The following is a 23,806-nucleotide window of genomic DNA, read 5'->3' as shown; positions in this document are numbered from 1 at the left end:
ACACCTGTACTTCGATGCCACGTGCAACTATATTACCGTGTCGTTTAAAAGTACAAAACTGCCCTCCAAGTTAGAGGGCGACGTTTCACTTTCAAGCACTTTCAGGTGGGCCTTAATGGGAAACGAAAAATGTGGGTGTAGTGAGAAGAAAAAAAAAAAGTAAAAGAGAATGGCGACAGAGCAGCTTTGTGAAAAAGAAAAGACGGTGCGTTTTAAGTAATGTGGGTGTGGAGAGAAAAAATGGGTTTTAATTAATTTATTTATTTTTATTTATGATCCCAAGAAGATTTCTTGTTTTTGTTTAACAATAAATAACTAAAGTTATAAGCTTTTTTTATTTTATTTTTTAAAAAATAAGCTAAATTAATAATAATATGTTTAAAAAAAATATCCCTAAAACTTTCAAAAAAAAAAAAAAAAATAATAATAATAATAATAATATTCTTCAACCTTTAAAGAAGTTTTTAAAATATCTATATAGTTAATTAATTATTAATACTTTATTTTAAAAACGTCTTTTACTTAAAGAACCTAAATATACGAATCATTGATTATTTTCAATGCATGAATTGTTGCGTGAGCTTCAAACCGACAATTATAATTTGTTAAGCATTGAAATCGTGGAGAAAGTGACTTCCATTAACAAAAGTTGGCATAGGGTTCATACTCAATTATGAAAGAACGCAATTTTAATCGATAATAACCTAAAATCAAATGATTAAAAGAAACTATTGCCGCTAATAACGGAATTAATTATTGAAGGAAGCGGTCACAGTGAAACTGACAATTATGCACGGTTAAATGTAGGAGATATAAATTATTGGATGAGATCGTCTCAGTAAAACTGGCAATTTTACACTGTTATATGTAGAGATATAAATTATCAGATGAGGCTGTCACAATGAAACTGACAATTTTACCGTGTTAGATGTAGGAGATGAATCATTTTTTATTCAATAATTACGAGAGCGAGATATATTTTTTAATGTACATTTAGCGTCATTGAATAATTTTCCCGATTTAGCGTCATTGAAAATTAGGTTAAAAATGGGTCATTGGATTAGGAATATATAATTTAATAAATAATTTTTTATTTAAAAAAATGATAATTAATATTAGAACAAAGAGACAAAAATATTCACTGTTTCTATATCCAAATCATTGCTAAAATTGATATGGACCCAAAAATGGTTTGTTCTTTGAACATTTATTTATTTATTTATTTATAAACAAGTTTTGGTCAAAATTCAGATTCACTTTTTTAAAAAATAAATATTGAAATTTGTTGTTGACTTTTCTATTGCGAGATTTGACCATTTGTTCGGATTGGTAACTTTTAGAGATGTCGATGGCACGGTGCTGTTAGGAATCACGACTCTCCATAATAGTATGATATTGTCCACTTTGAGTGGAAGCTCTCGTGATTTTGCTTTGGGTTTCTCCAAAAGGCTCATACTAATGGAGATTGTATGCATTGCTACCAATGACCGTCCTTTAAATTAGCCAATGTGAGACTCCCTCCCATCAATCCTCAACAGGTGCGAGGTGGGTCGGTGAAGTTTTTTCTGTTCCCCTCCTTGCTACCTCTTTCAATCTTCATATTCGTGAAATTTTTTATTTATTTTTGTGACGGTCGGGGTGGAAATTCCACATGGAGATATTACAATGACGGTTATATTTTCTAAGCCATGAATTTGTTCCTTTACATTTTTTGTGTTTAAATTTACATGTTAAAGTCATACGAATAGTTTCAATCAAGTTATCTTGTGGAGTGATTCAAAACACGAGTTTAAAAACAAATTTTCTTTACTCTTGATCTTGATCTTGATCATCAATGTAATCTGTTTCAAAACTTTTCTTATATATTTTAAATTTAATTTTTTTTAATAAGATTGTTAATGATTTATTGTTAAAAGATTAGAGTTTTAATTATATAATTATTGATGTCCTCACCATTTTAAAGTTTTGTTTTTTTTTCTCATTATAATTACTATAATATCCTTAATTAGAATCTAATTTAATCATCAATTAGATAAATCAATAATTGCAAATAAAAACAATCAATTAATCTTTGATGCTTTTAACAAAAAATTACTCATATTTGAGATTACCTTTAAAAGTTTGTAGCAATATGAATATATTTCTCGAGAACGGTGGTATGTCATGTGAGAATCTCACATTGGTTGTGGTTGGGGAGGAGAACGTAACACCCTTTATAAAGCTTTGAGGGTAAACCCGAAAGAGAAAGCCTAAATAGAACAATATCTGCTAGTGGTGGGCTTGGACTTGGGCCGTTACAAATGGTATCAGAGCCAGACACTGGACTATATGCCAGCGAGGAGGCTGTTCCCTGAAGGGGGTAGACACGAGGCGGTGTGCCAGTAAGGACGCTGGGCCCCGAAGGGGGGTGGATTTAGTGTTTTAAAGCCTTAAAAGGAAGCTCATAAGGGAAAGTTCAAAGAAGACAATATCTAGAAATTGACGGTCCTAGGTCCTAGCTAACAAGGAGAAATCTTTCCTTAATCCCTCTTTATTTCCAATTCCCTTTGGGCCAGGTCCTAATAGGTCTCGGTCCCACGAGATCGGAGAAGTCTAGCATTTTCGTTTCGTTTATATTAAAGTATGTATCCATTTCCACAGCCAAATCCTCTCCAATTGAAAATAGTTTTTTTTTTGCATTTAAAATATTTTTCAAGCAATATTTAAAATTATATATATATATATATATATATATATATATATATGTATGTATGTATGTATTTAGGTATCTTATACGTTGGGATTTGGAAGGAATATGGTTAGTTCCTTGCCTGAGAGGGCTTTGTATCGAAGCCCACTTGGTTCATTAATTATGGGCCTATGGAATTGAATTTACGATCCAATCACTGAAAGCCCAATAATCAAGACGGCCCAATAATCAAAACGGCCCAATATAGGACTTCGGCCTTCAACATTTCAATCGAACTATCAGTACAAGTCTAAAACTGCTTTTGCCGATCTACCAGAAGAAAAGGTGGCTCCTCCAAGGGGAGAGCTCACCGTCGCCGGGGAATTCGTCGACGGATTTTGAACAGCGAGAGATTTGCAGAGTAACGGAAGGTGAAGAGGAGAAGGAATAAGCTTATCGCGATCGGAAATTGCACGAATCTTTTGGTTTGGTCAATTGACGATCAAGTATGAGCTTCCTCTTCGGTAGCCGAAAAACTCCCGCAGGTTAGTAACGTTCTTACCTTCTCTAATTATGCATATTCAGGAGATAGGTTATAGATGTTGGTGATGAATTTCTCTCTGGAGTTTAGTCCTATAAATGTCAATTTGATGTGGATGAAGTTCTGCGTTCTTACCTCCTCTATTAATTTATATTCCGGAGCTTTGTTCTTGTGATAGCGTGATTTCTTGTGATGAGTTTCTAAATCTGGAGTTAAGTCCTGGAAACGTAATTTGATGTGGATGACTTAACTGTTATTTCAATACTTGTAATTTTGCTCGTGATGTCGAGGAATCAATACTTTTCTATGCGTTTTAACTTGTGTAAGTAAATTCGCGCGTAAATTAGAATAGACGGCTGGAGATTGTAAATCTGTTTTGGTTTCCTGCGCAGAGATTCTGCGGGAGAACAAGAGGATGCTAGATAAGTCCATTAGAGAAATAGAACGGGAAAGACAAGGCTTGCAGTCTCAAGAAAGAAGTTGATTGTTGAGATAAAGAAAAATGCTAAACAAGGACAGATGGTGAGTTGAGTAATTTAGAACTTGTACTTTAACATCGACACATCTTTAGTGACAGCATTTCTTTAGTTATACTGGAAGTTGTTAAACCTAAAATAGATCATAACTGTATATACTAAAATAGTCTAAGATTTACTAGTTTATGATTTGAAGGGTTTGTTACCAAATCTATGATTTTATGGTTTGTTACCAAATCATAGATTTGGAATGTAATCTTCATTATACGCATCTATAAATACATGAGGTCGTGACCCATATAGGTCATCGTGCCATTCAATCTAACATGGTATCAGAGCCAAGGTTTATTTTTTAAACTCCTCGCCATGTCTTCTTCCTCCTCTCCATCCACCATCTCCAACACCGTCTCAACTACCATGGCGACTTTTGGCCTTAAACAATATCCAATCCCTCTACACCATGTTGTCACAATTCGTCTAACCAAAAACAACTTCATCATATGGCGTGCCCAGCTCCTCCCCTACCTACGGAGTACGAAGCTTATGGGCTACCTCGATGGCACCAATGTTGCACCTGCCAAGCTGATCCCTTCCTCAACTGCTGCTGGTGCTGAGCTGGTCTCTAATCCGGCCTATAATCAGTGGTATGATCAGGATCAACAAGTCCTTAGCGGCCTTCTCTCCTCCATGTCTGAGGAGATTCTTCATGATGTGGTTGCCGCTACTACGTCCAAGGAGGCGTGGGATACCCTGCAGCGGATGTTTTCATCGTCAACTCGTGCTCGCACTACTCAGATTCGTGTTGAGCTTGCCACGTCCAAGAAACGAGATCAATCTGCTGCAAATTATTTTTGCAAGATCAAAGGGCTAGCCACCGAGCTGGCCGCCGCCGGCTCTGCCTTGCAGGATGATGATGTGATCGCGTATCTTCTCGCTGGTCTTGGCCCTGACTATGATCCCTTCGTCACCTCAATGACTACCAAGAGTGAAGCCCTCACCCTTGATGATGTGTTTGCACATCTAATGACGTATGAAGCTCGCCAACTACAACACCAGGCTGAACTTCAGTTAAATCTTGGATCTTCTGCCAATTATGCTAGTCGTGGTGGTCAGCAGAAGAATCGTGGGCGTAGGGATCGCGGTCGTGGTCGTTCTCAAGGTTATGCACCCTCTCGTCCTGCTGGTGATCGTCGTGGCCCTTCTGCTCGTCCTTCCTGCCAGATCTGCGGCAAAGTGGGGCATACTGCTATCCGCTGCTGGCATAGGATGGATGAGTCCTATCAAGATGAACCTTCTTCTGCTCCTCCTACGGCACTGGCGGCTACTTCCTCTTACAAGATTGACCCAAATTGGTACAGCGACACAGGCGCTACGGACCATATCACCAGTGACCTGGATCGTCTCGCTGTGCGTGAACGTTATCATGGAGGTGAACAAGTTCAAGTCGGCAATGGAGCAGGTTTGCGTGTTTTGCATACTGGTCATTCTCTAATTAATACTGCTACTCGTCCTCTTGCGTTGCGTAATATTTTGCATGTGCCTGAAATTTCCAAACATCTTCTTTCTGTTCATAAATTTTCTCGTGATAATGACGTATTTTTTGAATTCCATCCTTGGCATTTTTCTATAAAGGATCGACAGTCGAGGAAAAGTCTCCTAAATGGGAGGTGTGAATCTGGTCTTTATCCTATTAAGCCATCCGATGTCGATAATCTCAAGCACGCCTTGGTGAGCAGATCTACTACTCACGCCCAATGGCATGCTCGTCTTGGACATCCTTCATCTCAAGTAATAAAATCCATTTTGCGTCTAAATAATATTTCGTGTGCTAGTGAGTCATCTTTGTCAGTTTGTAATGCGTGTCAGTTAGCAAAGAGTCATCGATTACCATATACTAGTTTTTCCCATAGGTCTTCGTCACCTTTGGAACTTATTTTTTCGGATGTTTGGGGCCCTGCACCTCCATCTGTTGGGGGTTTTAAATATTATATTAGTTTCATTGATGATTTCAGTAAATTTTCGTGGATCTATTTGATGCATGATCGTACAGAAGCTCCTCGTATATTTTTGCAATTCCAAGCTCATGTTGAGCGCCTCCTAGATACTAAAATCAAGTGGGTTCAATCTGATTGGGGTGGGGAATATCAGAAAATTCATAACACATTTTTTCGTTCCCTTGGAATTGGTCATCGTGTTTCGTGCCCTCACACACATCAACAAAATGGGTCTGCTGAACGCAAGCATCGTCATATTGTTGAAACTGGCCTAGCCCTTCTAGCTCATGCTCATGTACCTATTAAATTTTGGGACGACGCGTTTCTTACAGCCACATATCTCATCAATCGTCTTCCTACTCGTGTCATCGATAAAAAATGCCCCTTAGAGCTTCTTTTTCATACCCCACCAAATTACTCCTTATTAAAAATTTTTGGGTGTGCCTGTTGGCCTCATCTTCGTCCTTATAACAAACAAAAGCTCTCTTTTCGATCAAAGGAATGTGTCTTTCTAGGCTACAGTTCTTCACATAAAGGGTATAAGTGTCTTGACACCGATTCTGGTCGTGTCTATATGTCTAGAGATGTCATATTTGATGAAAATGTTTTTCCATTCAAGAGAGCCTCACCTAATTCTTCCCCAATCATGCAGTCGACGCATAATGCCCCTGATTTGTGCACCTTGCATTTGGGTAATAGCAGTACTAATTTGGAGAATGATCACATGCATATGTCTGGGCCTACTAACTCTTTGGATGCAGAAAATTTGGTGTCTACATCAGCTTCGGAATTGCCGCAACAATCCTCCGCGTCGCTGCCATTCGAATCGGCGTTGGTTGTTCCGCCAATGATTGAGGCATCGGCTTCTCCGCCAGCAGATGATATTGCGCAATGCCCGGTCGAATCCTCGGCCGTTGGTCAACCAACTGCTGTAGCATCGGTTGCTCCCCTCGCAACGGCTGATACGGCCGTCCCCTCAAATGTGGATCCTGCACCTACTACTCATCCGTATGGTACTCGATTGAAGCACAATATCAAAAAACCCAAGGTGCGTACAGATGGAACAGTAACATATCTTGTAGCTCGGTCTTCTGCCTCTGAACCTACTTCACATATTACTGCTATGGAGCATCCCCTCTGGCGTCAGGCAATGAATGATGAATTTCAGGCACTTCAAAAAAATAAGACATGGCACTTAGTTCCTCCTCGTGCTGGTCTTAACGTTATTGATTGCAAATGGGTTTTCAAACTCAAACAAAAGCCAGATGGCTCTATTGATCGCTACAAAGCACGCCTGGTTGCTAAAGGTTTTAAACAGCAGTATGGCGTCGATTATGATGATACCTTTAGTCCAGTTGTTAAGCCCACTACCATTCGGCTCTTATTATCTCTTGCTATTTCTCGTGGTTGGGCTATTCGGCAGATTGATATTCAAAATGCTTTTCTTCATGGCCTTCTTAATGAAGATGTTTATATGAAGCAGCCCCCTGGATTTGTGGATTCTCAACACCCTGGTTATCTCTGCAAGCTGGATAAGTCGCTTTATGGCCTTAAACAAGCTCCGCGTGCCTGGTTTTCTCGCCTTAGCTCCAAACTATTACAGCTGGATTTTACACCTTCAAAGGCTGATGTCTCTCTTTTTATTTTTAACAAAACGGGCATTCAGATGTATATTCTCATCTACGTTGATGATATTATTATCATCAGCTCATCTTCTACGGCTACTGAGAAACTTCTTACACAGCTTCAGGATGATTTTGCCGTCAAGGATCTTGGTATTTTGAGTTATTTTCTTGGGATTGAGGTCCGCCATACTTCTAGTGGACTTATTCTGACACAACATAAATACATTCGAGATTTATTAGCCAGAACCAATATGCTCACCTCCAAAGGTGTGCCCACACCTATGCTTCCCAGTGAGAAGTTGTTATTGAATGGTGGTGAAAAGCTCTCACCTGAGGATACTACTCGCTATCGAAGTGTCGTTGGTGCTCTCCAATATTTGTCTCTGACACGTCCTGATATATCCTTCTGTGTCAACAGAGTGTGTCAGTTCATGTCCTCTCCGACTTCTATACATTGGGCGGCAGTCAAACGAATTCTCCGTTATCTACATGACACTATTGATATGGGTTTGTGTCTTACAAAGTCCAGCACTGATTTGTTGAGTGCCTTTTCAGATGCTGATTGGGCTGGGAATCCTGATGATCGTCGAAGCACTGGAGGCTATGTGATCTTCTTTGGTGGCAATCTTATCTCTTGGAGTTCGAGGAAACAATCGACAGTTTCTCGTTCTAGTACGGAAGCCGAATATAAGGCGGTTGCTGATGCCACTGCCGAATTAATTTGGATCCAAGTTCTCTTGCGTGAGCTCGGGATCTCGCAAGCGCGAGCGCCTAGCCTATGGTGTGACAACATTGGTGCCACCTACCTATCCGCCAATCCAATCTTTCATCGACAGACGAAGCATGTTGAGGTTGATTATCACTTCGTTCGTGAACGAGTATCGACTCGTCAGCTTGATGTTCGACTCATATCTTCCAAGGATCAGCTCGCCGATATCATGACAAAGCCACTGCCAGCTCCTTCTTTTAGCTATTTTAGGCGCAATCTGAACTTAGTAGTACATCGTCCAGATTGAGGGGGGGTGTTAAACCTAAAATAGATCATAACTGTATATACTAAAATAGTCTAAGATTTACTAGTTTATGATTTGAAGGGTTTGTTACCAAATCTATGATTTTATGGTTTGTTACCAAATCATAGATTTGGAATGTAATCTTCATTATACGCATCTATAAATACATGAGGTCGTGACCCATATAGGTCATCGTGCCATTCAATCTAACAGAAGTAAGCGTGCTTCTACACTTTGAGTCGAAAGCTAGCCTTCCATTCTTTTTATTCTTTAGGCAGGGCGATGGATTGCCATCATCAACTCCGCACAATTTCCTTGATTCCATTTGTCTTTTGCAGGGAGCTGTTAAAATAATGGCCAAAGATCTTATCAGGACACGACATCAGATTGAAAAGTTTTATAAACTAAAATCACAGCTCCAGGGCGTGGCATTGAGAATTCAGGTATTATATGTACACTTTTCTTCAAAACCATGAGTATTATTGCCCCTCATGTTTCATTTTCATCAGAGCAAATACAATTACTGCTGATCTACAAATTTTTGGATTACAATTATTGATTTGATGTACTAGGAGGATGAGGTGTAGTCATTCCTGATAGATGAGCTCTGAAAGTCTAACTGAAAGCTTATGGTTATAATTTTCTACAGCTCGTCAGGTGTGCTTATGTGCTGAATACATGAAAAGAAAAGAATTATTTTACAATCTTCTTCCCACGTAATTAAAACCAAATAACAAAATGCTTTAATATTAGTTTAATATCACTCGCATCCTCTAGTTTTGTTGTTTCACAAAAGCAACATTTGAACAAAGCTGGGAATTTTAGGGAATTCTATTTTCTAGCTTCAAGGTTTTTTGAATTTCTTCCTATAATGGATTCACGAATTTCACACTTCTCTAAGTACCAAGAACTCAAAAGAAATCTAATATGTCTCGTTCTGCATCAGAGTCTGTTGAAATGCACTACTAAATAATTAGAATTTTCCATTATTTCTTATGAAACAAGTGGGCTATATCCATTAAAAAGAGGAAATGTCATTGTGTATTTGAAGAAACTGTTCATCATTGTAAGAGGAGTTTTCAACGTTAGAAAAAAACTACTAAATGTTCTGATATATATACATACACACATTCCCAAACGAATTCTTACATTCTTTTTTAGACCATAAAGATATACAGCTGTTTTTTAACCAATTGACACAATTTCTACAGTTGTGATTATTCAAATTTAGCTCCAATTGCTTGCTTCTGCAGACTCTGAAATCAACTCAAGCTATGGGAGAAGCCATGAAGGGTGTTACTAAGGCAATGGGCCAGATGAATAGGCAGATGAACTTGCCGGCATTGCAGAAGATAATGCAAGAGTTTGAGAGGCAGAATGAGAAGATGGAAATGACATCTGAAATGATGGCAGATGCTCTTGACGATGCTTTTGAAGGAGATGAAGAAGAAGAGGAGACAGAAGAGCTTGTAAGTCAGGTGCTCGATGAGATTGGAATTGATATCAACTCGGAGGTAAACATGCCCACATTTTTTCACAATGGTCCATATATTATCGTGGGAAGGGTAATTTAAACACGATCTTTTTGCTCACATTCAGCTTGTGAACGCACCCTCAGCTTCTGTGTCAGTGTCAACTGCAAATAATAGGGTTGCCCAAGCAGAAGCCGAAGATACTGGAATTGACAGTGACTTGCAGGCTAGGCTGGACAACTTGAGAAAGATGTAGGTATCCTCCAATAATAATGGGGAAATAATAACACTCCGATAATATAAAATTAAATCATGTATTGCTTATATTTGAACTCTATTCATCCAAGTTTGTGTTTGGCTGATATATTGACAAGTATGATCTCTTGTTTGGAGAAATGTGAAAGTATTTAGCATTTGTGATCAGGTAATTCTCTCTTTTACAAATTTTAAGCCTTTAAGCAAGAAGCCTAGAAGCATTCTGGGTTCATATTTGGATGATCTTATTCGGACACGAAATCGAGTTATCAAACCATGTTTTCTGGCCCTGCCTCTCAATTGGGGAGCTAAACGGATCCAAAACAAACTTGGCTCTTACATCAGAAATTTAGGCACAAGTGGAGTTTAAGAAGTTGTAGGAGCCATAAAAGCATCTCGTAAACAAAAATTGATGATCAAAGCTCAAGAAATTCCTATAATTCGCCACGAGCAACGAACAGTTGTTGCTACAGGATTCAGATATCAAGATTTTTGTTTTTGGTTTGTTTTTCAAGGGGTGAAGAAAAAAAAAATAAGACAAGCTTGTGTTATTTACAATGTTACAAGCACACTGCCGGACTTATCTCGTGGATATTGCTCCCACTACTAACTCCACCCAATTTGCCTTGTCCATGGTTTGAAGGAGGAATTTGAGCATGCATCTCAGCAAGCTCCCTCACCTGTAACAATATCTGTTCTGGAATCGACACCGACACATGTTTCCGAGAACTCATCTACATTGATTATTCAAAAATGATGATTAAAGTATATAACATAACGATGATGGGTGCATAATCAAAGACAGCGAGTGATATTCAATCGAACACTTACCCCTTCACCAACAGGCGTCTGCGCAAAGCTAGCCTTGAGCAGGTTTCTCCATTTATCCTACAAAATAGAAACCTATTTTCAGCTAAACAACAACATAAAAGATAATAATCAATACGCATGATTCCCAAATGCACAGCCCCCTACGATCTTGGGAATTCTGGTTTAGTTTACGAGTAAATGCACCTTGAGATCAACTGATGTACGATACGAGTATGATGAAAAAGAAAGTTTCTTGATCTCAGACCATCTCCCAGCCCCGCATATCGACACGCCCTCTACTAATTTGATGACCTCGACAAGAGTCCAAGCGCGATGATGCTTCCTCCTTGATCCACCTTTTGGTGTTGGAACAATTATTGCATTATCATCTGATGCATCGCCAGAATCTGTTGGCTTCTCCTCCAAATTCTTCTCCTCCACTTCATTCGTGTTCGTGTCCTTGACCGAAGGATTCTGATCTTTATCTGGAAGGGTAAACTGAGCCAAAAAAATAGAATAACCCAGCAGTCAGAAGCCATCCAAACAATTATTAGTATGAGTAACCATAAACTAGCCATTCAAAAGAAGGGATCACCACTTTTCAAAATTTAAACTAGTCGGGTGTTCGATCCCTATCCATATACTGAAGAACGGAAAACATTAACTTAAATAGGCCTAAACACATACCACAAGGGCTACGATGTCTTTCCTTGGCCGACTCCTTCGAACTCTCGAAACACATGGAACTTGTACGCCAGATCCACCAAGTGAATCCAATCTTGTTATGACAGTTCTTCCCCTATCTGAACAGACTTTCTTACTAGGTCTTTCAATAGAATTAGCAGATACGCCATCAGATACAGAACTTTTATTCAAACTTATCACCTTTGGGACATACTCTCTTGACTCCACTTCAGAAAGCTCTTCAATATACCGCCTCGTGGGCTTCCGAATTCTTTTAACAGCAGCTCTCTCTTCATGTTGATCTTCAATTCCATGATCAAGTTCAATTTCCTCAACGTGATGATGGTCCTTAGTTTCCAAACAATAAGTTGTCGGTGAACCACTGCATTCAATATTCAAAGCTTCTGCAGTTGGAACGGTGGACACGCCCACCACATTTTGGGAACTTTCTTCAACAAACTTGCCTTCCTTAATTATAAAAGATGAGGCTGGAATGTCGCATGAGTTGGTCAATCCCATAGCAATTCTCCTCTTAAGCCACGATTTGTCTTTAACCGTAGTGTCTCGCCCAAAAGTTGCTTTGAAACATTCATGGAGCTCTCTGATTGAGAGATTATCCAGGCATATGTCCCCCTTTAACATGGAAAAGTCGGGCTTAGACGTCGTGCAAATGGCATCTGAGGATTCGGATTCCACTGATTTGTCTGGATGCTTTAAGAAATTGGCCAGACTCCCATGTTCATTCCCATGATTCTCATTCAAACTTGAAGAGCAGTGAGAAATTTCCTGCAGTGAAATTTGAGATTGGAACTTCTCATCAGTAACAGGCAATCTACCATGCTGATCAGAACCCTTCCTGTCTCCATCCACGTAAGCAGAAGGATAGTTAAGCGATCCACATGCTAAGCGAAGCCGCTCTTCCTGTTTCACCTTTTGCAATACCTCCTCAATGTACTACACGACATTGAAAGGAAAAATCAGTTTAAATTATTAGTGACTCAATAAGGAAGCTACTAAAAAACACGCTTCACACTAGGAGAAAACGACGAAAATCTAAAGATTTCTTGAGAAGAGAGTGAAATCCATCTAAGACAAATAAACAGAGAACGGTAAGAAATATTAACAATTATTATAGCTTATAACAAATTTCCTTTAGCACTCCAAGCAATAAAAACATTTCATATCATAAGAAAGCAAATTTTGTACCTCCAATCGGGCAGTATACCTTGCATCACCTTCAGATTGTGGCAAACCTGCCATATCTCAACAATGCAGACATCATAAGCCAAAGTCAACAAAAAAGAAAGGAACACGTTGAGCCAAGTTGACAACATGAAGTGTGTATAATCTTTCTAAGGTATGAACAATCCAATTGGACCAGTGCAACTCAAAAGGTATAAAATTATCGATGCACATGACCAATAACAGATATGATCATCATAACCATGTTTATATGATATGACTAGCAACCTATAGCAAGAATGGGAGAAGATTATTTGAGAATGTAGGGTTGACAGACGAAGTAAAAATGAAAATCTAATCACGATTTAACGCCACTCCCCATAAAAATAACACACTGAAGATTGAAAGTGTTCAATACATCCTATTCTAGAAAGGACACACTAAGGAGTAATTATAATAGCAAAAAACAAAGAGGCAAAACCAAAAGGAAAAACAACCATTTGAAATTTCGACATGAGGCTTCCCAAATAAAGTGCCTTCAGTGGGTACGCATTCTACAATTTGTCCTGCATCTTCCACTTTTTCACTCTTGTCATCTTCTAGTAAATCCTCAACCTCCATTACTTCATCATCCGTGGCAGGAACGAATCTGCCATCACCATCAACCTAGATTGACATACAAAGCGAATGAGAAGTTTAAATGAAAACTATTATGGAATGTGAAAAGAAAAGGAAAAGGCAATTGATACTAGTATTGCAATCTCCACTACAACACTGATGAAAATGATGAGATCATGTACCTTCTTCCACAGATATTTGAAGATTTTTAACGAAATTACAAAACCTGATGTATATTCCATGTTGTCTTCAAGCTATATAAAAAAATTAAAAAAAAAAAAAAAAAAGGTTGTTCCACTGTACCAAAGTGACAATCCGACCTAATGTGTTACTAACTTGACATACATAAGAACAGTTGCTATACAAAACATAATTTGGATATAAGAGAACTCGTTTATTTTCTTGATCCTCACAGTAGGAAACAATTTGCCTTTTATTTTCTTTGGTTTATACGGGTGAGTGTCCGGGCCAGCTTGTCTACACCTTGACTAATCTCACCAGAAAACCGCTTAACCCTATTACATTTGGTTGACAGGAAACACGTCGGATATTAATCCTAGGTAGATGACCACCATGGATTGAACTCATCCTTCTTATTTCCCCAAAGATATTAATCTGAAACATGTTTATTTTCAGACATCCATTCAGTACCTTCATCAATGGACATCTCTATGAGTATGATGGTATTCTTTAACCTGCATAGAGTACTCCAATCAGAATGATGCTATCAGCTAAAAGCTTATAAAGCCACCAATCAGTAACTTGCGAATATGGATAGATTGCACCATAAACAGTTCAAAACCTAGAGGTTCTATTCAATCACGAGAGATTATACTCGGGTATGGGTCGGACATTATTGTACCAAAGATGCAGAATTCGCCATTAGTAGCTAAAGAATGAAACTCCATCAAACAAGAAAATCAATCTTCTAAGTTCAAACCAAATAAGTCAAAAAAAGATACCCGAACAAGTTTGTACACAACTGGGTCGGCAATCTGATTTGGAGAAAGAGTTGAGACATCCTGCAGGATCCCGCTATCAACAATCTTCCCTTCATTCTCCACAAATCCAACCACTGTTCCCATGGAAAATCCACCACATGCAACTCAAATACATAAACTGAAACCCCCAAAAGAAGACAAGAAATAAATAAATAAACAAATAAACAAAGAATTCAAACTAACATAACATCTGTATCAAGAGAGCATGAAAAAGAACACTCCTCAATCAACCACATGTAAATCAAACTTTGAACTACACAGTAATAAGCACAAATTCAAGAATCTTTATTACACTAACATAAACAAATTCAAATCCAATTTGATCAGAAACCGAAAATTTCATAAAATTCCGGTGAACAAATCAACCAAGAGAGCTCCTCTATCAATCGTAATGCACCGAATTCCAACAAATTAGTCAATCCCAAACGAGTTACAGAGAAAAACACATAAACAGTGATGGAAACGATAAAATAGCAGAAAATCACCAGAAAGAAATGAAGTTCATAGGGGGTTACCATAGAATGAAGTGAAAGTCGAGTAGACTCAACCAGTGAAACCGGGAAATCAACTGAAAGAGACAGTATTGGGGTTATTCACGAAACCTTTTTCGCAGTCGAACAATCGCAAAATCGAAGAAAATCGAAATTGAGAGAGAGAGAGAGAGAAACTTGTACATTAAGAAAATTAAAAAATAAAAATAAAAATAAATTCGGATTATACGTGCACACGAAATAGGGTATCTTTCTCGGCCTTGGCTTTTTCAGCACGCTGTTTTTCTACTACTCCCGGACTCCAAAATGTTTCCTCAAATTCACTTTAGTTGTACCCCTCGCGTCCGGAACGGTTCGTCGCATATCTCCCTCTCATTATAGAGTTTTATTTATATTCAATTGGGAAGATACTTTATACTTAATATCATATGTAAATTCAATTTTTGGCAAAATTCATGAAGAAAACGTCGAGGTCGGATTGATCACTCATTCTTACCTGGCTGATGTATGCATAAAGATGTCTACGAGAGCGAGGTAGGGACGAGAAAGTCTTCCCTGTTTCCATTCCCACCAAAATTGGGACGAGAAAGTCTTCCCTGTTTCCATTCCCACCAAAATTTTCATTTATTTTGACGGGATTCACCCAAAAACTAATGCAACCATTAAAAAACTTATTACACAAAATGGATGGAAGCAATAGATTAAATTTATGGGAACACGGTTGAAATTTAGAATGGAATATATAATATTCTTTTCATCTTTGGAAATATATAAAACTTAGAAATGGACAGGACGGGTCGGGGAACTAGGCGAGGATGGGGATAGAGATTATCCCGTCCCTAGCCCCTAATAGGGAGAAATCTCGCTCCATTCCTTCCCTCTTTCCTCGTTTAAACTAGAAATCCCTGTGCTATTTAGGGCGAGTCCCCGCTAGTGCAATATCTCATCTTCTAGTATTGAAGCAAAAAATATCAACGAGGTGCACCTTGTCACTATCATATGAGTCAGCAATTTGCTTAAGTTGGTCATTACTTTTTTTTTTCGACCATTTCACATTTGTCCTTGTCCTTCGGCCACGATGCAAGACATGGTAGCTTGTCAAGCTATTTGCATATCTATCGTTATTTGTACAACGTGAATTATTTTTGAATAAAATGAAGTTCTCTTTCTCTTTCCCTAGTCGTGACGACGTTTTGCCTGGTTGGCGTTTCCACCATGTCATATTCCAACATCTCCCTTGTAGGCATTGAATGGTGGTGGTTATGAGACATCCTCTTCCACTTGCTCAAAAGTGTTTGATGTCATCTCGGTAGGAGTTTCTTCTCCTACTCCTATCACACAATCCACATCCCTTTCACATTTGGATGATCCTGTGTGAAAAAAGAAAAATTTAAATATTGTTAACACAATAACTTAAATTTGAACTCACAATCTTAATCTTAACCTTAATTCATTCGTCGAATACCTCTTCATTTCACTTAAGTTCACTACATGTTGATACGTGCATCTCGACAATTGTCGTGTACGGTTTCTTGAGACTCCTTAACCGTACACAACAATTGTCACTCTTCGTGGGGCATTAAACATGTGTAGTCAATCTATAATTTGGGCTCCTCAATATGGCTTCAGTCGAATATGTAGAAGCCCAAACTTATCCTCATATGGGACCAAACCACGATACGAGTTTTCGACACCAAATCCTTAAACAATGCTATTCAATATGGTACAATGAGGGTGTATCTCCCTCTTCCAGATCAGTATGGCAGTTGCCCACAGCTAACAAATAGAACTAAGAAAGAACAGAGGAAATAGGCATAAAAACAGATTAAGATAACACAATAAATGTGGGATTTTTTGGCTCATTTTACAACAGTAGATTAAGATTTACGATAAAACACTAGGGGGTTCTAATGTAAAGTAAGGTAACAAGGTTGGCGTGAATACTTGGTAACAAAAACATGCCAAAATCATAACTCAAAACACAACAAAAACGACTTCAAAATTTAGAATTCCATTTTCTGAAAGAAACAAATGATATTGTAATAGAAACACTAGACTACTAGTTCAGCCCTTCCTTCCCTCCTGCTTGCTCTTCTTTCCTTAAGCTGCTGCAACCTCTATCTCGGCTGTTGGAATCACAGCCGCGGGCCTAATGAACTCCTCTTCCTCCTTGGGAGTATGGATAGTAACCAAATCGGGGAGGGGCGTCGGTGGACCTTGCTTGCCCTTCGGGTCCCAATCAAGCATGATCTTGACCTTGATACCCAGAACACCCTGTAAATTGAACAAACAGAGACACCCATTAATAAACAGAACCACCCACAAATGTTTTAAAAGAAATTGTAATACGATCAGCATCAAAGCCTGAGGCTCCCTCGTCCTGAGATGATACTGACCTGTCTAAGGAGAACGTGTCTCACGGCAGAGTCAATGTACTCTTTCACTGGCTGTCCAGATGAAATCATGTATCCATCCTTGAATTTCATGGACTTCGCACGCTGAGCCCTTAGCTTACCACTGACAATAACCTGCATAGTACAGAAGAACATAACTTAATAAAAATGGAATAAGCTAGATAGTTATTCCTCGAAAACATCAGGAACCAGTGTCATTGCTGACCTCACATCCCTTAGCTCCACTCTCCATGACAAATCTAAGAACACCATAGCAAGCCCTGAAAAAATTTAAAGAGTAACGCTTAATACAAGTGATGACCAAAATAAGGTTCTAAGCCGGTTGACAAGACAGTCCCAACCCTGACAATCAGTATCCATCCACAAAGAACATTTTCATCACACGGTAAGATTGAAAGTTACCAACCAAACTAGAAACTGAAACACGCACACCATAATAGCACCCACAATTTCTGTACATACCTCCTCACAGCAAGGCCTCCAAGAAGCTTGTAGCGAAGAGACTCAGCTTGAGCAATGGCACAGAGTCCTCTGTTGTTGACCTTCTCGGCATATAGCTCAACACTGTTTTCAGGAAACTTGAAACGCTTCTGAACAACAGATGTCAATTCTCTAATTCTTCGTCCTTTCTCACCTGAAGCCGTAATTGAAGGTATAGTCAGATACCGGATCCATAAGTAATAGTAGCAACACCAAAATTAAAATACCCAACAGGTAATATTGATATATCCGACCTCTTAAATCAAATTCAAATCAATGGAAGTAAGATGTTTTACATGCATTATCAATTCAACAGAGTAAATAACATCCATATCTATATCCCCCAAAAATATTAAACTTCAAAAACTAAATCAATCAAACAGCTCCAAAACCCTCTTAACGAAGAAAACTGTAACTATGTCAAGCTATCAGCACCAACAAACACAATTGAACTGAACATCGTACTTAACCTCCAAGTCGCTTTATTTCCTGAAGTTAAATGCAAGAACAAACAACCCATGTGGTCTTATCAAGTCTCAAATCACTAACACATCAACACAATTCCATACGCCTCTCTACAATTCTACAAATCCTAAAAATTCGAGATTCCACCTCGTGAGAATTTTAAAAGAATCATAGAATGATTACGAACTTGAACAATCTGATGCAAAAAAGTAAAACTAAAGAAAGAGGTGCAAAGAATAAAAGTAAAAAAATAAAAGGTACTTGTAGCAGTAACTTGAAATGAAACAAAATCAAACTCCTGTTTTCCCAAATCATTCCCAAAATTCGCAAGCTACATAATCAACTCTATAAGAGAAAAGGCCTCTTACCAAGAACATTTTGAGTACGAGTAGCCCTGATAATAATCTCAGTCCGCATGGGAGTGACCCTAACCTCAACTCCAGAGTATCCATCCTCTGCAAGCTCTCTGGTGAGAACTTCGTTAAGCTCAGCAAAGAACACTCCATCGGCCACAAACTATATCCGATTGAATCAAATAAGTTCCGAAACCATCAAAATGGTCAGAATATAGCGCGCCACGTGAAAAAGATAAAAGCAAGAATCAAATCCAATACTAACCTTTCGCTTCTTGCTCATCTGAGTTGCCATGTTTGGTTGCTGGAGCTGGAGCTGGAGCTGGAGCTGGAGCTGTCGCCGTTCACCGCTCTTCTGCGTGTACTCTCTAGGTTGAAGATGAATAAAACCCTAGGAAACGCTGTGAGCTCGGGGAGGAGATATCCTCAAATAAAAGGTTTTAACTTCTAAGATTGGGCTTCAGCTTCCTTGTCGGCCCAACAAAAGTTAATGGGCCGTGTGAAAGAGCCCAAATGAAATATTTACATTAATGAATTTCAGATAAAATAAAATAAATATTCTTTTTTAAGCAAATAAATATTCAATTTTTATAATTAATACAACATTTTTATAATTAATACAACATATTTGATTGAAAAGTTCGGATTATAAATTATTCACTTTAATTTTGTTTTTTTTTTTAATATATAATTTAAATTTTATAAATTTATTTAATTTAATTGGTCAAAATATTATATCACGCCATAAAAATACAATAATAATAATAATAATAATAATAATAATAATGAGCCAAACATTGAAGGGTAGGAATGGAATTTCACATTGTTATCCCCTCCAAATAGCGGGAATGGAAGTGGTTGGTCGAGACCAGAGAAATTATAGAAAGCGAAGAACCTCTGCCAAATGGTCAGCAATCTTCTTCTCCATAGCGTCGCTCCCAGTTCGATCACTGAATTCAATCCAATTTTCAAATGGAAAAATTCCTCTCCGTACTTCTTCATCTCGAGAAGGCACGAACGGCTTTGCTGCTTTGCCAAGAAGAAAATCGGCTTCATGGATCAAATTCTTGACTACATTGAAGGTGCACTTCAAATTCAGTACAAACAAATTTGAAGGCGGAGAATCTTTAATTTCGTGATATTGTTTTGAGTTATTCTTACTGTTGTCTTAGTTTGTTTTCGCTTTCTTGTTTGATTCAGGCGGTCCGAAGTTAAGGAAATGGTATGGGGCGCCTGACCTTGTTTCTAAAGATGATTCTGTCCTTAAAGATGAGGATGAATATGGCGGTAATGTGGATAGGAACAATTTTTTTATGCGTCTTCTGATTTTATCATTTTTTTTTTCTTAGATTGAGTTTTTTTTTTTTTTTTTTTTTTCCATTAGTACAGAGGAAATCAGGGATGCAATTTTGGTGACTGACGGGGACACCGAGATGGGTCAGGTGTGTTCCTGCGTTGTTTAGTCGTTTGGTTTTGTGTTGCAACTGTGATGAGCATGATAAATTTTCCTTCGAACTCGATTGGTATGTGAATGAAGACATGAATAATATGATTTATGGTTAGCCGAATCCATGCCAGAAGACCAAGTCGAAAGAATCTTTCATTTCGTTTAGTAACTGCTTGGTTTTTGCCTCTTGAAACTGTCATGTGTAACGATGAGTAATTTTCACTGTGATCAACTGCTCAATATCCAACCAAGTGACATGTATACCTCATGCAGATGGTTATATTGTCATTGATTCTGAAAAAAACGAGAGTCAAGGCACTGGTGAAAGACAAACAAGCTGCCCTTGAAGCTTTTGGATTGTACGTTGAGGTTGGTGGATTCAGATTTTAGGAACGATACATTCAGAATCCTGATAATATGCTACATTTGCTGTTATTTCTCTGTCTTTCGCGTTGTTTGAACTTAAATGAACTGTTGGTTCTGTGGTTCTCGTTTCATGTGCAAAGCCAGTGGCCGGTGACATAAGAGATGAGCAATCATTGAAGAAAGCTCTGAGAGAAGTTCGCACTATCATATGCCCAAAAGTATGCACATTAGATTCCAATCTGCTCTTCTTTTCCCCCTAAATTTCCCCCTATCCCTTGTTCGAAAATGCTCGGGGCAACATGATATCTTGCTTTTGTATTTACTCATGTTTACTTCAATTTTAGATGCATCTTTATTTTACCAGAAGAAACCTAAATAATTTACTACTAAATATCCTTAACAAGAATATATAGAAGGGAATCATAATTATACTAGAAACCATCCTGGTGTTATGGATAACTTAGAAGGTATATGGATGAATGTGGATCATCTTACATTACTGGGCTAGTTTCTTCTTGGATTTTCCTAAGCAAGCACGTCGATGATTGAATATCAGTTCACATTTTATGAATATGAATAAACGATCAAAAATTATCCATAACTTAACCTTCTTTTAAGTTCTTGAGGTAGTTCAATATGGTATTAGAGTATGAGGTGTTTTGTTCAAATTTGTATAATTTCATTTACTCTTCAGTTAAGATTGTTAATTACTTATCGGTTCACGTGTTAATTTCCAAGCCCACATGGCCACCGGTGAGAGGGAGTGTTAAGAACATGAATATTCCATAGCTTATCAACTTAAGCTTTTTGTATTGAGTGTTAGTTTATTGTCAATTTATAAGCATGAGAGCATGTATTTGAGCTCCTTTAAGTTCAAACTTTCGTGTAAATATATTGATTTTTCCTGTTGAGCCTTATTAAAGGGAACCACGATGGACAATTCACTCATTAGGTTTGTTAATAACTGTATCACCAGGAAGGTTTCTTATCCAATGCTGGAAGCCTGAAAGGAGTGCAACATATAGTTCTCTTATCGCAGGTCCAGTCTCTTTGATTTGCAAACATAATATTTGTTTCTTTTCATTCCTCCGATCTATCTTCATTATCATGACTTAATAAGGTTGCAGTTATCCAATTATAGAAGTGCTAGTGGTGTCCAAGCTCTTCTCAAAAGCAATGCAAAAAAATTGGCTGAGCAAGACGAAGCAGTTCTAGTGGCATCAGGAATTCCTTACACCATCATACGAGCTGGCTTGTTGCAAGACACACCTGGTGGAAATCAAGGATTCAGCTTTGAAGAGGTTCTTCTTCTGTCTTAAATGTTCCTTTGTTAACACAGCTGACTAACATAGTAAATAACTGTTTCCTAATCCAAACATGGCTGTTTTTTCAAGGGAGTGTATGGAAACTTGATATTGAGAATTGACAATAGAGATGAAACACTTTATTATATTTTTGCATCTACTGGATCGTTTTATTGCGTCTTTTGTGCTATCCTTCAGGGTTGTGCGGCTACGGGAACGCTCAGCAAGGAGGATGCCGCCTTCATTTGTGTTGAAGCTACTGGTGCAGTTCCTAAAGGAGGGTTCACGTTTGAGGTAACCATACTTAACGTTTATGCCGAGCACCAAGGATTCTTTTTATAAATTACATCTAACTTTTGAACATTGGAGGTAAGGGATTCAGTCGTTATGAGAGAATACATTAAGGTTAAGTTTGAGATGGCTTTTAAGTAGTAAAAGATTTAGATGACTGGGTTCGAACCATGAGCTCCAAAATTTAATATCCTACAACTTACTTTTGTTACCAAACTAATTGAGTCGGGTCAAGCGATTGTCTTGTAAGAATTGTCAAAGATTTAGATAAACTAAGTTCGAGCCATGAGCTCCAAAATTTAATATCCTACTAGTTACTTTTGTTACCAAAATAATTCAATTGGGTCAAGCGATTGTCTTGTAAGAATTATCAAGAGGTATGCAAGCTATTCCAGACATTAACAGATATCAATACGAAGAAAATTATCGCTTTTAGGATAACGTAAAATCGAACTACACTTGGTTCGAAAAATGCATGATAATAATTTTTTAGAACTCATCTCAAACACTCACAATGAAATATAAAATTCTAAACGAGGTCATGCAAGATATTGATCTTAAACAACCTCTAGTAGTTCAAATTATTTCTTTTCTCGCTTTATCTCTCTAAATACATCGTATTCTCAACTTTTGTGTTGCTTGTATGTCACAACAGGTAGCCAATGGAAATGAACAAGTTTCAGATTGGAAAGGATGCTTGGCAAGATTACTGGAGAACACAGAGCAGCCTCAATGACCATGCTTAAGATGTAAGAATGTGTATATATATCTATAAGTATCATGCCTGCAAAATATTAGACTGAATACTTCTTACCATCTGCTCTTGGTCTCTGGATAATCCATTCTTTTCCATTGTGATTAAGCTTGAAAAAATAACTGTCAAAATCTTTCCAGCAAGAATTCCATTTTTTTCATTATCAGCCAAGATCAAGATGATCTTTTGGATAGAGCACATATTTCTCTTTGCCCCATACTTTTATATGAACATATTATTATTTCAAGTAGTTGTCTCATGAAACTAGGTAGTTTTCTTTTTACTTTTTAATTCTTTATTGAAATTCTTCCTAATTTCACCCTTTTATTTCATGTTTTAGTAAATTATTTGATGCAATTTTTGTAGTGATTTGAACCTTTTATTCTTAATTATAGGTTAGTAATTTGAGTTACATTCTTCTTCCTTTTTTGTTTCTGTTTTGAGAGATTATCTTGCTATATACTTTATAGCTTTATATATGTTTGGATCCTATTTTATGTTTCTACTGTTTGTCTGACATGTTTAGTATACGTAAAAATTCATTTAAAAATATTCAAATGTAAATATGGGTAGAAAAGTCTTTAAGAAAAATATTTCATAAACGTTACCATGGACTTGTAAGTTCAAAATAAATTCATTTAAATTAACAATAGCTAAAGGATAGGTAACATTGTTGCACTAACTTTACTTCCATGACCACATATGAAGTCGTGTGTATAGGAGTGTCTTATCCTTACCTAAATAGAAAAGTAGCATGTGACTCGAGTATTTAACTAATAAATGCAGACATAAAGTAATCAGGTTGGGATTAATCCTTTCATAAAATACATCATGGCATTGCTTTGGTCTTTACTTCTAGTTCATACATAATTTGATGTGTAGTACTTCTCTGTACATGCCTCATGTACGCGCACATGGTCCCTAGGTAGGCTCGTATACGTACCTCTGGACTTGGCATTCAACTATTGTACATTCACGCTAAGAGAATACCATAGAGGTAAAAGAGCGCGCATAGTATTCTAGTGTACATAATAACATAACAACGTAGTATATGCGTTCATATTGATCATAGTGGGGAAGTATTTTGATGCACGTAAACATA

General features: G+C 37.7%; 4 protein-coding genes, 1 long non-coding RNA gene and 1 other non-coding gene across 6 annotated transcripts; 4 read left to right on the top strand and 2 right to left on the bottom strand.

Moving 5' to 3' along the window:
• Positions 1–2,974: 2,974 nt before the first annotated feature.
• LOC111778515 (vacuolar protein sorting-associated protein 2 homolog 1) lies at positions 2,975–10,212 on the top strand. Its single transcript, XM_023658398.2, is given in 6 exon segments — positions 2,975–3,213; positions 3,602–3,679; positions 3,682–3,731; positions 8,656–8,760; positions 9,571–9,831; positions 9,917–10,212. Coding segments are annotated over 6 exon segments (660 nt in total). The 5' UTR covers positions 2,975–3,176; the 3' UTR covers positions 10,046–10,212.
• LOC147787490 (small nucleolar RNA Z247) lies at positions 4,583–4,722 on the top strand. Its single transcript, XR_015413574.1, has one exon. It is a non-coding gene; the product is annotated as a small nucleolar RNA Z247 (small nucleolar RNA).
• Positions 10,213–10,453: 241 nt separating the features above from the next.
• TRFL6 (TRF-like 6) lies at positions 10,454–14,876 on the bottom strand. The gene is made up of 9 exons (XM_087119144.1): positions 14,855–14,876; positions 14,301–14,413; positions 13,521–13,592; positions 13,218–13,386; positions 12,745–12,791; positions 11,542–12,492; positions 11,059–11,352; positions 10,876–10,932; positions 10,454–10,778 (listed from the first exon to the last, which is right to left on the bottom strand). The coding sequence occupies exons 3-9, from the start codon at positions 13,578–13,580 to the stop codon at positions 10,605–10,607; spliced, it is 1,752 nt and encodes a 583-aa protein (XP_086975270.1). The 5' UTR covers positions 13,581–13,592; positions 14,301–14,413; positions 14,855–14,876; the 3' UTR covers positions 10,454–10,604.
• Positions 14,877–16,639: 1,763 nt separating this feature from the next.
• LOC111778512 (small ribosomal subunit protein uS3x) lies at positions 16,640–18,968 on the bottom strand. Its single transcript, XM_023658392.2, has 6 exons — positions 18,808–18,968; positions 18,558–18,705; positions 17,707–17,878; positions 17,450–17,504; positions 17,227–17,358; positions 16,640–17,104 (listed from the first exon to the last, which is right to left on the bottom strand). Exons 1-6 carry the CDS (start codon positions 18,835–18,837, stop codon positions 16,931–16,933), a joined length of 711 nt encoding a protein of 236 aa, XP_023514160.1. The 5' UTR covers positions 18,838–18,968; the 3' UTR covers positions 16,640–16,930.
• Positions 17,818–18,055, top strand: LOC147787489 (uncharacterized). Its single transcript, XR_015413142.1, has 2 exons — positions 17,818–17,958; positions 18,012–18,055. It is a non-coding gene; the product is annotated as an uncharacterized LOC147787489 (long non-coding RNA).
• A 427-nt stretch (positions 18,969–19,395) lies between the features above and the next one.
• LOC111778511 (NAD(P)-binding Rossmann-fold superfamily protein) lies at positions 19,396–22,951 on the top strand. The gene is made up of 9 exons (XM_023658391.2): positions 19,396–19,624; positions 19,743–19,829; positions 19,932–19,984; positions 20,263–20,358; positions 20,496–20,573; positions 21,332–21,394; positions 21,483–21,656; positions 21,858–21,953; positions 22,606–22,951. Exons 1-9 carry the CDS (start codon positions 19,447–19,449, stop codon positions 22,684–22,686), a joined length of 906 nt encoding a protein of 301 aa, XP_023514159.2. The 5' UTR covers positions 19,396–19,446; the 3' UTR covers positions 22,687–22,951.
• The last annotated feature ends 855 nt before the right edge of the window (positions 22,952–23,806 follow it).

This window comes from Cucurbita pepo, chromosome 17 (assembly GCF_057944985.1).
Source record: "Cucurbita pepo subsp. pepo isolate OVF chromosome 17, ASM5794498v1, whole genome shotgun sequence".
Taxonomy (NCBI): Eukaryota; Viridiplantae; Streptophyta; class Magnoliopsida; order Cucurbitales; family Cucurbitaceae; genus Cucurbita; species Cucurbita pepo.
Note: the sequence above shows the minus strand (reverse complement) of the source record. Positions and strands in the feature narration are given on the sequence as shown.

What these genes read in the sequence shown, in the direction of transcription:
- TRFL6 (XM_087119144.1), bottom strand. Translation starts at nt 13,580, where the DNA reads ATGGAATATACATCAGGTTTTGTAATTTCGTTAAAAATCTTCAAATAT. An exon ending in TCATGTCGAAATTTCAAATG is followed by an intron (nt 12,792 to 13,217) that starts GTTGTTTTTCCT and finishes GAGATATGGCAG; the next exon opens with GTTTGCCACAATCTGAAGGT. An exon ending in GGTATACTGCCCGATTGGAG is followed by an intron (nt 12,493 to 12,744) that starts GTACAAAATTTG and finishes AATGTCGTGTAG; the next exon opens with TACATTGAGGAGGTATTGCA.
- LOC111778512 (XM_023658392.2), bottom strand. Translation starts at nt 18,837, where the DNA reads ATGGCAACTCAGATGAGCAAGAAGCGAAAG. An exon ending in AGATGAGCAAGAAGCGAAAG is followed by an intron (nt 18,706 to 18,807) that starts GTTAGTATTGGA and finishes AATCGGATATAG; the next exon opens with TTTGTGGCCGATGGAGTGTT. An exon ending in TCGTACTCAAAATGTTCTTG is followed by an intron (nt 17,879 to 18,557) that starts GTAAGAGGCCTT and finishes TTACGGCTTCAG; the next exon opens with GTGAGAAAGGACGAAGAATT.
- LOC111778511 (XM_023658391.2), top strand. Translation starts at nt 19,447, where the DNA reads ATGGTCAGCAATCTTCTTCTCCATAGCGTCGCTCCCAGTTCGATCACT. An exon ending in GGGACACCGAGATGGGTCAG is followed by an intron (nt 19,985 to 20,262) that starts GTGTGTTCCTGC and finishes TACCTCATGCAG; the next exon opens with ATGGTTATATTGTCATTGAT. An exon ending in ATATAGTTCTCTTATCGCAG is followed by an intron (nt 21,395 to 21,482) that starts GTCCAGTCTCTT and finishes ATAAGGTTGCAG; the next exon opens with TTATCCAATTATAGAAGTGC.